This window comes from Prunus mume, linkage group LG3, assembly GCF_029339155.1.
Source record: "Prunus mume cultivar Tortuosa linkage group LG3, ASM2933915v1, whole genome shotgun sequence".
NCBI classification, from domain to species: Eukaryota; Viridiplantae; Streptophyta; class Magnoliopsida; order Rosales; family Rosaceae; genus Prunus; species Prunus mume.
In genome coordinates this window covers 23,089,279-23,103,559 of record NC_142700.1, presented here as the reverse complement: position 1 = coordinate 23,103,559, position 14,281 = coordinate 23,089,279, and the positions used below count along the sequence as shown (strand labels likewise).

At 33.9% G+C, this 14,281-nt stretch overlaps 1 protein-coding gene and 1 pseudogene across 2 annotated transcripts; both read right to left on the bottom strand.

Annotated features, from left to right (window-relative positions):
- Positions 1-1,574: 1,574 nt before the first annotated feature.
- Positions 1,575-3,784, bottom strand: LOC103326806 (uncharacterized). Its single transcript, XM_008229050.3, has 3 exons — positions 3,732-3,784; positions 2,486-2,701; positions 1,575-2,137 (listed from the first exon to the last, which is right to left on the bottom strand). Exons 1-3 carry the CDS (start codon positions 3,747-3,749, stop codon positions 2,090-2,092), a joined length of 282 nt encoding a protein of 93 aa, XP_008227272.1. The 5' UTR covers positions 3,750-3,784; the 3' UTR covers positions 1,575-2,089.
- Positions 3,785-11,348: 7,564 nt separating this feature from the next.
- LOC148919135 (deoxypodophyllotoxin synthase-like) lies at positions 11,349-12,779 on the bottom strand (annotated as a pseudogene). The gene is made up of 3 exons (XR_016124962.1): positions 12,411-12,779; positions 11,870-12,197; positions 11,349-11,753 (listed from the first exon to the last, which is right to left on the bottom strand). The product of XR_016124962.1 is annotated as a deoxypodophyllotoxin synthase-like (transcript).
- Positions 12,780-14,281: the final 1,502 nt, after the last annotated feature.

The window sequence follows — 14,281 nt, the reverse complement described above, 5'->3', positions numbered from 1 at the left end:
ATAGTACAAAACCTGTTTTTCTGAGTCTTTCCCTTTGTGCATGCACGAAAAAAGAGTTTGTGCATCCATAGCTTTTTGAGTGATTTTTCTTCCATGAACTTCTAGGTTTTTCTGCACACATCTTTGAGTAGTTCATGGTGCATATCATTCAAGTTCAGTAGATTGTTCCATGTGAAATCTACTGAAGCTGTCACATCCATCATCCTTCTAGGTTGTGACATGTGCCTTCTCAATAAGACAAGTCTAGGTGAGTTCATGCTTCAAGGCGATTGACAAACTCATAGAGTTCTGTGCTGGTTTTGGAAGAGATGATAGTTCATGAAGTTTGCGTGGTTGAAGTAGTAGAAAAGGAGCGTAGGGTTTCGGTGCCTCCTCGAGTCTAGTGAGATAAGTAGAAATAGTCTCTTATATATTGCTTTCTAACCAGTGTATTGATTCTTATTGGTCCGGGTCTCGTGGTTTTTCCCGGGAAGATTTTACACATAACAAATCTTGTGTGCAATTTAGGGCTAATTTGGGATTGCTGTCACTTAAAAAAAAAAAAAAAGAAGTTGCTTTTGCTGTACTTTGAAAATAATTAACTGTAAAATAAAGCAGCTTTAGGTTTGGTAAATAATTCTTTTAAAGTGCTGTTAGTACAAAAAGTAGTATCAATTCGGTAAATTTTAATATAAAAATGTTGTAATTGTTAATAATGACTTAAATAGATATGATGTTGAAAGTGGAATGTGCTAATTATGTGGTGGTAGCGGAGGTGGTGAAAGAGAAAGAGGTGAAGATGGTGGTGAAAGAGGTGGTGGTGAAGGTTGTGGTGGTGGTGGTGGTGGGGATGGAAGTTGTTGAGGTTGAGGTAGAGGTGGTGGTGGCGGTGGTGGTGGAGATGGTGAAGGTGGTAGTTGTGGTGATGAAGGTGGAGGTGGTGGCTGTGGAGGAGGTGGTGTGGGGATGGAGGTTGTGGAGGTGGAGGTGGAGGTGGAGGAGGAGGAGGAGGAGGTGGCTGTGGTGGTGGTGGTGGTGAGATGGTGAAGGTGGTAGTTGTGGTGATGAAGATGGAGGTGGTGGTTGTTGTGGTGGTGGTGGCAATTGTGGAGGAGGTGGAGGTGGCGTTAGTGGTGAAGGAGGAGGTGGTGGTGGTAATGGTGGCAGAGGATGATGTTGTGGTGGTGGTGGTGGTGGTGGTGGAGGTGGTAGAGTTGGATGTGGTGGTGGAGGTGGTGTCATTTTTAAAAATGAATGAGGGTATTTTGGGAATTTAAAAAATTTATTATAGGCTTTATCTTTGCTTCTTTTGAAAGCAATTTTCAAAATAACCTGAGCTTGCTTTTAAAAGTTGTTGTCAAAAGACCACTGCTTTTAAAATAATCGAGATATTTTATTTTTACCAAACATCTTAAACTTCTGAACTTTAAAGTGAAGTAGATTTTTGCCTAAAAAAAGCAATCCCAAACGAGACCTTAATTTCAGTTTTTTATTTTAATTTGCATTATACAACTTAGGTCTAAGGGGGTGAGTTCCCGCCCCTGGCCAACATGCCCAACTCACACCTGCACTATATAAAAATTACTTTTTTTCCGTCAAACGAAAGGTGTCTTGCATTTAACATAAGGGTAAGTTTACATCAGTTCCTAATGTTGGAGAAAGCCAAAACGGTGGCCACCCATGCCAAACATAAGCGCCACCAACTTTTGCTGCAAAATCAGCGACGTCATGAGCTGCCATATTACAACATCGCGGTACATCAGAAAAAGAGACACTGCAGAAATCCTTTACAAGCCCAGTAATGTCATGAAAGATGCCCTCCAGCATCACATCTGGAATTGTTTGAGTGCACAGAGCGTCAATCATGATTTGACTCCCTTAAAAGAAGCTTAGGAAATTATCCCGTCATTGTATGATATGGTTTCTATTCTTTCTTATCTATTTTACTTTGTTCACAATGAATGAGTACAAACAAATCCAACAGTATAGGCTAAAATAGAATGTATATTGCTCACTCAAAGATTGATGAACGAGTCTTGTCTATAAGATTACATGTCGATAATAGATTACGAAGGACAGGAATGGATAAATTACTCCCATTCTTAGGAAATCAAGGCCTAATACAGCAATTTATGTAGGTCAGAATCGTCTTTTTCCTCTGCATGAAAATAAATGTGAATAAAATTAGAAAGAAAGCTTATATGGTAGAATTGTGCTTTCATCTTATTTTTCCTTTTGGTTTTGTTTTAAAAGAGCGGTTTCTGGAGAAGCATATACATAACATGTGCTTGTTCAGGAGTCACTTTCTAGTGCTTTTCCATGAAGCATTTGATCTTGAATAAAAATTTTGGCATTTTTTAATTGAGGCACTTTTTGAAAACGCGTTTATGAGCAGAAATGCTTCCTACAGAAGGACTCCCAAACAGGTTCTTAACCTATGTTACTTAATTAGCAAAAAGATGACAATAACGTTGCAGAAGTAAGGACAGGAAAAGTAGTGTCTTACCATAACAGAATCGTCTTGTTGATGATGACCATGTTGAGAATGAGCAGCCAAGAATTCCTGTTCATTCCCCAGGCTGTTGCGCTTGAACTCAGTCAAGTCTGTCTTGTTTTGCTTCCTGTTAGCACGAGCTTGGGTGAACACCACGGTGTAGTTTGTAGGATCTGGGCCATTTTGATCCCATCCTCCGAACTGAGGAACAGACCTCCGAACATTTTTCTGCAAAATGCAGAAAACCTAGTGTTCAATATACATCTCGGAACGCTTTGATGTCGAAAACTACATTTCGTTCACATTCACACATTGCCATCCGGAAACGACTGTTGTACATACGCACGTATAGAATAGTAATCCAGTACACAGATAAGTAAGATATTATCATGCTGGGGATGACATCTTGAGCTTGTATTGGTTAGCAATTAACAGACCAAATAAGATATGTTCTAAGGACACAACATACATACGTTGGTGCTGCTTTGTTTTGTCTGCTTACAAGTAAAATATCATACAAACAGGATTGGAAGCACAAAGGAGCTTCGTTCTCGTACTTTGTGGTTTCACTTACTCATATATATTTTTTTTATAGTAGCCTTTTGTTTAATCCCAAGTACAAATGAGAGAAGGGTAACAAGCTTGAATTCATTTTACCATGAAACACCAACCAGTAAAACACAGCTTTGTAAAAACGAAAGAAGAAAAATGAGAACGAACAAGATATAAGAACTAAATCACAATAATGGAATACCAAGTGATGAGAAAATTACTTAGCCAAAACTCTTGAAAGGTTTTTTCACTTTTGAAAGATTTCTTAGCAAAATTTTAAACAAGTTTACATATTAATTTTCCGGGTTTTGCTAGGACAAGAATGTCCGAATCAAAATCAAATAGAGCTTCGATTTCGATAAGGAAATTTTTACAGATCTACTTTGAAATAATAAATTCTTGTTCTTCATAAAGTTCAATAATAAAATTGAGAAAATATGAAGAAACAGAATCTCATTAATCTGCGTAGGCAAATAAAAACAGGAAAGATAATTCTTTTTTATTTTAAAATAAAATTTAAAATAAAAAATAAAAAAATAAAGCAATCAGAACAAAGCGTAATTTAAAGAAGAATGCATGAACATTGAACAAGAGAAAATAATCTCTCTCTTCAACATGGAGGAAAACAATTCATGCATCAAGAACATCGAAACGAAGAGGATTAATATCAAATATCTATTCAAAACTCGAAGTTCTTGGGCCTTACCTCCTCCCTGTGACCCATGAAATCCTGGAAGGAGAGGTTGAGACGAATGCAGCTAAAAAAAATGCTTGGTAATAATTTTCAGAATTTCTTAAATTATATATGTCTCTAACTGGAAGAAGTTCAAAATTATTTTTAAGAGGTGGCGAAACATGATTGGATGATAGTAAGGACAGCCTGTTAATCTAGCCATTTACCGTCCTTGTGTAAGGTGGTATAACTGAATGAAGCCATTTTCAGTTAGAAACTTATGGTAAAGTAGCATGAAAGACAGAAGGAGAGAGAGATGTTAAGCCACAAAACGTGGCAACCAAGAGAGTGCACTGGTTTTGTTAGAAATCCAGTAAACTGAAACGGATAGTAACGATAAACAGAAACAGGCCATGAATGTCAAGTTGTTAAGAGTGTATAGTGTTGGTTGATTTTAATATTAATTGCATTATTATTATTATTATTTTAGTGAGAAATTATGGTGTGTCGACACTTTTCATTTCTTATAATTTGTACCCGTTCATTCTTTTGGTTTTTCCAATCCTATTAATTTAGCGGTGGTCCTAGAAGCCTATAAATAGCACCACATTTTTTTATTAATTTTTTTTTTTTTGGAATAAGCGATAGTTTTTTTTATTAATAAACAAACGAAAGTACAAAGTAACGATGTGCCAAATATGGGTAAATCTTCTTCAGTGACCAAAACACAACATGTTGAATTGATCTAAAGATGACTAAATCTCCAATTAAGCAACTAGGAGCACATGTACCCAAACCTGCAGCACAGATATATGTTGCGCAACGTTACAAACGACAAATTCGTATTGAAAACCAAAGCTAAATAGAAATAAAATAACCTAAAGATAAGACAAACCACAACAAACTCCTAAAGAGTTTCTGAAAATTATTAGCACTACTACATTTTTCACTTTGCACGACGAAGAGAATTTCGTCACAAAAAATACATTATAGTCGCACAAATTTTAGCGCGACGTAAACTTCGTCACAGATTCCGCGCAAAGATCGTGAAGAAAGACTTTGCGCGATTTAAAAATATTGGTTGCTCAAAGTGACTTTGTGCGATTTAAACATATTGGTCGCGCAGTCACTTTACGCGACGAATATTGATCGCGCAAAGCAACTTTGCGCGACGAATATTGGTCGCGCAGTTTACTTTGCGCGACGAAAATATTGGTCGCAGAAACATTGCGCGATTTAAAAATTTATAAAAAATCCCGCCTCATTTTTGGTACTACCAAATTTTTAGAGTTTTATTTAAAATTTTAAAAAAATTCCTACGCCCCATTTTTGGTACCACTAAATTTTTAGAGTTTTGCACAACGAAATATTTTGGTTTTTGACTTTTTGTTTTATTATTTCTTTAATATTAATTTAATTTTATTAATTATTTCAAATTTTTAAATTTTAAATTTAATTTAATTGTATGATTTTTTTTGTTACTTTAATTTAAATTGATATTAATTTAATTATATTAATTTATTCAAATGTTTACTTTTTAAATTTAATTATTTTAATTTAAATTGACATATTCAAAATAAAATTACATATGAAAAATAGTGATCAAATTATCCAATAAATATATATATAATATTCAAAATGTACACATAAATTAACAAAGTACAATAAAAAAAAAGGGATAATCTCCCCTAAAATTGTTATACCACAAATCCAACCCAAACTCCAATCCTTCCCCTTTACTCAACCCCAAACCCCACACAAACTCAAAACTAACTCCAAAAACACATATTAATGAAAAAAATTAAAATTTGGAGAGAATCTACCTTTTGGCAAGATTGAGAGTGAGTGAGAATGAGAGAGAGAAATGAGTGTGAGAGAATTAGAGAAGATAGTGATAGAGAGATGAGAGAGTGAGTGAGAGTGAGAGATAGTGAAAAGAGAGATGAGAGAGTGAGTGAGAGTGAGAGATAGTGAAGAGAGAGATGATGAGAGATTAAGTGAGAGGAGTGAGTGTGAGAGAAATGGTGGGATTTGGGGAGAGGGAAAGAGAGAGGAGAGGAAAGAGTAGAGAAAGACAATGAGAAAATGGTGGAGGAGTTATTTTCATTTTAAAAACCGATCACTTTGCGCGATTTAACGACATTGTTGAGTCACAAAACTTTATGCGATTTAATATTAGTATATTGGTCTCGCAAAGTCAAAAAAATCCTGCGTCCCATTTTTGGTACTACCAAATTTTGAAATTTTTGCGCGAGGAAAATACATATTGTCGCAAAAGTCTAAAAAATTATATAAAAATTCCCACGTCCCATTTTTGGTACCCGCCAAATTTTATGCTGATTTAAAATATATATTGGTCACAAAGTCTAAATTTTTTTTTTTTCATCCCGCTGCCCCATTTTTAGTACCGCCAAATTTTTAGAGTTTTGCGCGATTTAATTGTTGGTCGCGCAAACTTTTGAGAGACGAAAAATTGGTTCGTAGCACGATATTTATAAAAATAATTGTTATGAATAATAAAATTATTTTTTTTACTATTTAAAATATAAATAAGGTTAAAGCTACTTAATAAATGTATATACCAATTTCTTAAGTGTTATACGTACAAAATAAATAAATTTAAAGCTACTTAATAAGTAAATAAATATATATATATACACACACACACCATTCAACGATCCAACCGTCAGACTTGTTTGTATATACTTCAAGATCGTATACCCCAAAAATCGTAAAAAACAAACATTCGAGACCTAGTAACGGGACAAAAAATTTCAACGGTTCTTAATGAAAAATCACGATTTAACGGTTATTTTAACTCCGATTTTGATGATTTTTTACAACTACATTCCTTGACCCTATATGAATACAATGAACTAATTCGATCGTCAATTTAAAATATTTGCACTAGTGGATACCACAAAATCTTATGTTATATTTAACAAAAGTATAAATAAACTCTTAATTGTTAGTGAATATATTGTTTTGATGGCATACACATTCAACAAAACTAGTTTCAACGATCCAACCATCAAACTTATTTGTTTATACTTCGAGATCATATACGCCAAAAATCGCAAAAAATAAACATTCAGAGATCAAGTAACGGGACAAAACTTTTCGACGGTCATAAATGAAAAATCTTGATTCAACGGTTATTTTAACTCCGATTTTGATGATTTTTTACCGCTACACTCCTTTACCCTATATGAATACAATGACTGAATTTGATCTTCAATTTAAAATATTTACACTAGTGGATACCACAAAATCTTATGTTATATTTAATAAAAGTATAAATAAACTCTTAATTGTTAGTGAATATATTGTTTTGATGGCATACGCATTCTACGAAACTAGTTTGAACGATCCAACCGTCAAACTGTTTTGTTTATACTTCGAGATCATATACGCCAAAAATCGCAAAAAATAAACATTCATATATCAACTAACGGGACAAAACTTTTCGACGGTTATAAATGAAAAATCATGATTCAACGGTTATTTTAACTCCGATTTTGATGATTTTTTACCGCTACACTCCTTTACCCTATATGAATACAATGACTGAATTTGATCTTCAATTTAAAATATTTACACTAGTGGATACCACAAAATCTTATGTTATATTTAGCAAAAGTATAAATAAACTCTTAATTGTTAGTGAATATATTGTTTTGATGGCATACGCATTCTACAAAACTAGTTTGAACAATCCAACCGTCAAACTTGTTTGTTTATACTTCGAGATCATATACGCCAAAAATCAGAAAAAATAAACATTCAGAGATCAAGTAATGGGACAAAACTTTTCGACGGTTATAAATGAAAAATCACGATTTAACGGTTATTTTAACTCCGATTTTGATGATTTTTTATAGCTACACTCTTTGACCCTATATGAATACAATCAACTAATTCGATCGTCAATTTAAAAAATATATTTTCTAATAAAAACCCAATCGAAACAACAATAATATATTTTTCTAACAAAGATTTTAAAAAATAATTTATTTAATTTATTTATTTTTATAAGGACTTTGCGCGACGAAATTAATTGTTTCGTCGCTCAAAGTAGCTTTGAGTGACGAACTGTTTTTCGTCGCGCAAAGTTACTTAGAGCGACGAATTATTTTTCGTCGCACAAAAGTTGGTCACGCAAGGTTTTTAGCGACGAAGTTTTGAGTTTTGTCGCGCAAAGTGTCTTTGAGCGACGAATAATTTTTCGTCGCGCAAGGGTTATTTTGTAGTAGTGTAGACTTAAACAAACTAAAAAGCATGACCACTACTCCACATTCTATCAGGCAACTCGAAGAGAGCCATAGCACCATAGTATCGCACTGGCTAAACCAAAACCCGATGCAACTCGAAGAAACTAATATCGAGTTTGTTTCCCACTCGATGTACAGTAGTTTGATTAGAAATTAGTTTCTTAACTCACAATCCATTATAAATTTATTTAGTACATTAGCCCCTTTTCCACAGCTAATAGTGGCATGCTGGTACATTTAATCTCTTGGCAAGTTTATGAGGGTATGGCTACTTTGGGGTAAAGAGGATAAGAAGAGTGCTTATTCAAATGCCATCCATCTGTAACCAAAAATATGGATGATAAGACGTCTTAACAGACACGACAAACGCATTTGGATTTCAAGTGATGGCTAATAGCAAACGTAGCCCCACCAAAAAAAAAAAGAGAAAAAAAAGAATGCACAGCCAGTGGAAAAAAAAAAAAGAGTAGAAGAAATTGTTTATGTTCCCCCTTGATTAGATGTATTATTATTTGTTGTTATCAATGAAATTATATCATACTGTTTTATATTTATTTTAGTATGTTTATATGTAAATTAAATTTAGTCTAGTCAAATTTAAAATCCTAGGTCCGTTCCTGCCTACCAGCTCCTCTTACAATCAGATTTGTTGTTTTGTCAAGTTTGGATTTGAAGTGATGGCTATTAATGCAAGTTAGCATGTTTAATTTACGACTTTGATTTTTATTAGTTGATTGTAATTAAAGGATCGGGATTGTAAATTCAATTTTTTGACCACTGGATTCACCATTTAATTTTACTCTTAAAAATAAAATGAAAGATATTTTTAAAATAACTTTAGGAAAACAAAATCCCCAAAAACCACCTACTTCATTGACGAACCCACCCCGGCCCCCTCCCCAATCCCCGCCTACAGATGGCAAAAATTCCCGTCGGGTCCCAGGCCCACATATTTTCAATATTGATTGCTGTAGATGATGATACTTTTTGTTCACGTTGATGGTTTGTCGTGGTGGTAAGTTTGTGGAAGTAATGATTGGTGGTGATACAATTAATTTGGGTGACTGGTGCCAGGTGACTATTGTCTTTATTATTCCAAGGACCTTGCAACAGCAAAATTGGTGAAATTAGACAGTTCTTGACCTAGAGTGTGGCCATTCCAGCCTTATTCATACAATTGTTGTTGAAGAAGTAGAAGAACATAGTTAAATTTTCTGTATTAAATACATATATAGAAGAACATTGTTGCCAACATTGTTGTTTTGCTGTTGAGTTGAATGAAATATATAGCTTGCTCTAAAAAAAATAAAAATAAAATCAATAACCATAATTATGCAAATTAAGCTTTGACACCGACGAAGGCCTTGATAGGAGAGGGTTCCTTCTTCAGCTCAGGAATAGTAGCATATTTTCGAATAAAGGCACGGCTATCAAATGGGTCGTAGAGGAGTGGGTGGCTTTCGTCCACTAATTCTTCTGGCACTTGGAAAATCCCGTTGTTGAAAGTAAACAGTCCAATTGAGTATCTTGTTTTGTTTCCGCAATGCTTCACTCGGTGATGGCAAGCTTTCACTCTGTCATTGCTCCACACCTACTTAATTTAATCAAACACCTTTCTCATTAAAGTACTGCAAATTTGGTTGTATATAACAAACTCAATGTGCTTATTTAAGAAGGGCACGCGTGTAGAGCAATTTATTTATTTATTTATTGATGTCCTTCAATTTAAAAAATAAATAATATTATTGGTCTTCAAGTCTCTCATAGATATATACAAAAATTCTCATATGCGGACATCCTGACGTTATTATCGGACACCATGTATTTTCTATAGTAAATTTGGCTTACACCCTTTAAATTCAATTTGTAGTACCTAAAACCCTTCACTTTTTGTTCCTATAAATAATACCCAATTTGTATAAGTAAAAACCCATGACTAGGATCTAACTCAGTAAGTTACCTAATTAAGCATAAAATCTGATTTATTGTACTTTTTCGATTCCAAAAATACCCCCAACTAAGCAATTATTGCATTTTGTATATTAATGTAGGAATCAATATGGAAATAGTTTTTAATTGGATTGTATATAATGACAGATGTTGAATTTGGAAAGATCTCCAAATGGTTGTAATGGATGTAAGAATTAATTTTGAAACATTTTTAAAAAAATTTAACAATAAATTCAAATTTGGGTAATCGGTTTGTTTAATAAAATGTTTATGTTATTTTCTTTTTATAAATTATAAATGACTAATAATCCACTTTATAATTGTTTATGAATAAAACTGTACATACTGGTTATGTTGAAAAAATAATGTACCTATTACTTGTTTATTTTATGAAAAATATAATTTACTTAGTATGAAAAGTGTACATAATTATCTATTCCAATATACCTACATTATACGACATCCAATATACCTACATTAATTTTAATGTACTTACAATTAGGATTTAGGTATTATATGCCATCCAATGTACCTACCATTTGAATAATATACCTACTACGAATAAAGTGACTATTATTTATCTAATTAATGTACCTATTTTTTTTATAAATAATATAGCCTTTTTTCTCTGAATAAAGTACCTATTATTTGTTTTATTAAAAGCAAATTTTTTAAATGAACCTATTTTCTCTCTCCAAATAACGTACCTATTTTTTCCTCTAATAATGTACCTATTTTTCCTCTCCAAATAATGTACCTATACACATTTACAGGTATATTGTAAAATAATTTACCTATTAGTAAATAATGTACCTATATTTTATATAAATTATTGTGTACCTATTTTTAATTATGAAAAATATACGCAATTACAAAATAACTGACTTTGTTTTTTTTTTTTTGGTAAATAATATACCTATATTTTATATGTATATATTTATATTATATTTTTCATAGGTACATTATTGGATATGTAATTTACAGATTTTTTTGTTTGCAATTTTAGTGGGCGAGATGTGAGAGGAAATGACAACTAAAAGAAATGGGGTGATTGATATGCTATTAATAGGGAGTATATTAATTACAATTATGGCAGTTAATGAAATGCTTGAAATAAAATTATAAATAAAATATGAAGTTTAGTGGCAACAATGTAAAAACATAGAAATACTACGACCTCTTATATCCTATTGGTCATTTAAATTTGAAATTGGGTTTTACACATAGATTTATAGAGTGATGAGTATATGTCTAGGAAATAGAAAATGTAGGGGTCTATATTGGAAGCCCTATTTTCTATTAATCTATAATTTCCTCCCCGCTTACAATGACATTCACACAATAATAATATGCAGATATCTTGATGAGAGAATAATATATATATATATATATATATATTATTTGAGGGACGTACCCATAAAAATAGATGTAGTCAATACATTAGAATATATTAGCATCGCATTCAATCCCATAAAAATATACCAGTCAATAGAAGTAACAGCACGACCTGACACACAGTTCCCGGAAGCCAAGGAAATTAAGACAGATTCCAAGCAACCAAATACACATTTATTATGGCTTATTAAGCTTTGACACCGGCGAAGGCCTTGATAGGAGAGGGTTCCTTCTTCAGCTCAGGAGTAGTAGCATATTTTCGAATAAAGGCACGGCTATCAAATGGGTTGTAGAGGAGTGGGTGGCTTTCGTCCACTAATTCTTCTGGCACTTGGAAAATCCCGTTGTTGAAAGTAAACAGTCCAATTGAGTATCTTGTTTTGTTTCCGCAATGCTTCACTCGGTGATGGCAAGCTTTCACTCTGTCATTGCTCCACACCTAATCAAACACCAAGTTCAAACTTTCACATCAAACTAATGCTTTTATATAACAAAACCAATATTTTTAAAATAAAAAATTAAGTATTAATTTATTGGTTGGTGTATGGCACCCACCTGCAATCCATCACCAGCCATGAATACGAACTGTACTTGTGAGGGTTTGCACTCAACATTAATCCAATCTCCTTCCTTTGTTCTAACCTCCAAGCCAGCGACATCATGCTGAACGACAATGGTGGTGAAGTTTATGTCTGTGTGGCTCGGAAACCTTACGGTGGCATCCTTGTCCTCTGGTACTGTATATCTGATGAATCTAAGAAGGTGACCGTTGGAACTACCAACCGACTCGTACTGCTTTCCAATCCCATAGCTTTCGAATAGCAGTTGCTCAACTGTGCGTTCCAAATTTGCCAATAACTGACCAAATGAATCTGTGGTTTCACTGCATGCGCCAAAACAAGAAAAAATAAGATGGAAGTATGTACAACAAATAACAAATTAAGAAATTAATCGAGTCATCTTCTTTCGGTAAACTTATGTCGCCAAAAAAATGCTTATATTGTCATATTGTGAATTCAAATCAAAATATGAACCCTGCAAATAATTAGAAAAGCTATTGATAATATAAAATATTTTTATATATAAATGAAATTACCAGAAGTTGCTTTTTCCTTCGGGCCACATGAGATTTTTAAACTTTTGGGTTTCTTGTGGGGATGTCACATTATCGATGCACAAGCTTTCATAGAGTGGCATGCCGGGGTTTGGACCCATATGCCCACGATAGGTTCCTCACCAACGTTCTTGACTTTTTTTTTGGGAACCTCAAACAAATCTTTGGCTTGGCCAAACATGTTGTTTAAAAGTTTCTGCAGAAATTTGCTCATATTGTGCCACAAAAGAGCCGTATTCTTCAAGCGCAAACGGACTTGTTTGGCGGTGGACAGCCAAGAAGCTGATCCAGGCTTCAAGTCTTCAACGGAGAAATTGATGGTAGGAGCTTAGGCAATGTTAGGGAACCCATTTCACAAGAACTGGGATGTTTATGGAATATTTTTTCTCTACTTGGTAAGCACATTGCTAGCACAAGGTGTGAAAATGATAGGTTTCATGCTCCTTTATAGTAGTACTTTGTGCAAGTTGTCATCAAATTATATATACGTTGAAACACATGTGCATGATATCATGTGGGAAGAACACTGTCAGCCTGTCAACCTGTCCTTTCTTTGATTCTGTGAAAGTCCTGAAAACACAGCCATATGGAAATTTCTCATTTGCTACATCATCTATGATCTCAATCTTCTTTGTTTTATTTTATTAATTCTGTTGAATTTTCAACGCAGTTGTGGTTTTAGGAGGTTGCAACAGTTTCATTTGATTAGTCTCTGAAGAATAATCAGATTGATCATGATCGTTCGTTGATGTCTTTAAAACCCACCTACAATACTGGTACCAACCAACGTAGATGTCAAATCCCACATATGCCCATTCATGTACTATGTGATTTTAATTATGACGTCGCTATAAATGAATAAAAATTAAAAACTTAACATGACATGACTCTGTATTATATGTATAGGTGGAAATAAAACATTGGTCATACAAATTGACAATTGAAGTTCTCCTTCTATTCTTTCCTGACAAATGGCAATCAAATTGACTGATGACTATTCAATTTTAATATTTTTCCTGCAACGGGCACCCGAAGTCCAAAGGCTAATTATTTGGAGTCAATGGCAGCAAAGGTTTGGTAATTCACTTTGGTTTTTATCCCAGTTGATTTGTGGAATATATGGGGACACTTAGCGCAACGCCATTGATATCTGACGTTGAAACTTCACGCTGACCTAATTCCACGGTGATAGTAGCGGCCCCATGAAAAGGACTTATTAAATTATGGTCCAAAGTCCAATCAACTACTGGGCCTGTACCAACTTAAACAGCTGGATTAAAGACCTTCATTATTTAGCCCAAAAATAAAAAATAAAACTACTCATTTTTTGGGAGATGTTGTTGATAACCAAACTGAGACATACCATTTACGTGTCACAAGCGGAGGAGGTTTGAACTCAGTGTCACTAACTGTAAATCAACGTCATTTTTCACTGCGCCAAGCCCCATCGACTATGGAATGCAACAACTCGCTTAGTTGAATTTAATACATGTCACCTTTCTTACAAAGTGTACTAATCACACGTCCCCACAGGCACAACAAATTAATATCGCATTTGTGACATGGGATAAAAATTGGAAGTCCTTGTGTGTTTGTTTCTTATTTTCTAGGATTCGTTTCGCTATAATGATCCTGTACCGTAACGTCATATGTCGTTGCTGTATGGCAGAAAATCTAATTTTTTTTGTGTAATTTAAGGTGCTGAAGGCAACAAACTCATGATGAAGCTAAAGAAGATTTGGTCAAATTTGTCATCACCTTTTGTCAGTGCTATATACAGTGGAGTACTCAATAATAAAGGGTGGCTATGTCGATAATCGCTAATTTTTGCCTCAAACCGCAAACCACGACTA

What these genes read in the sequence shown, in the direction of transcription:
- LOC103326806 (XM_008229050.3), bottom strand. An exon ending in AACAAGACGATTCTGTTATG is followed by an intron (nt 2,138 to 2,485) that starts GTAAGACACTAC and finishes ATTTTCATGCAG; the next exon opens with AGGAAAAAGACGATTCTGAC.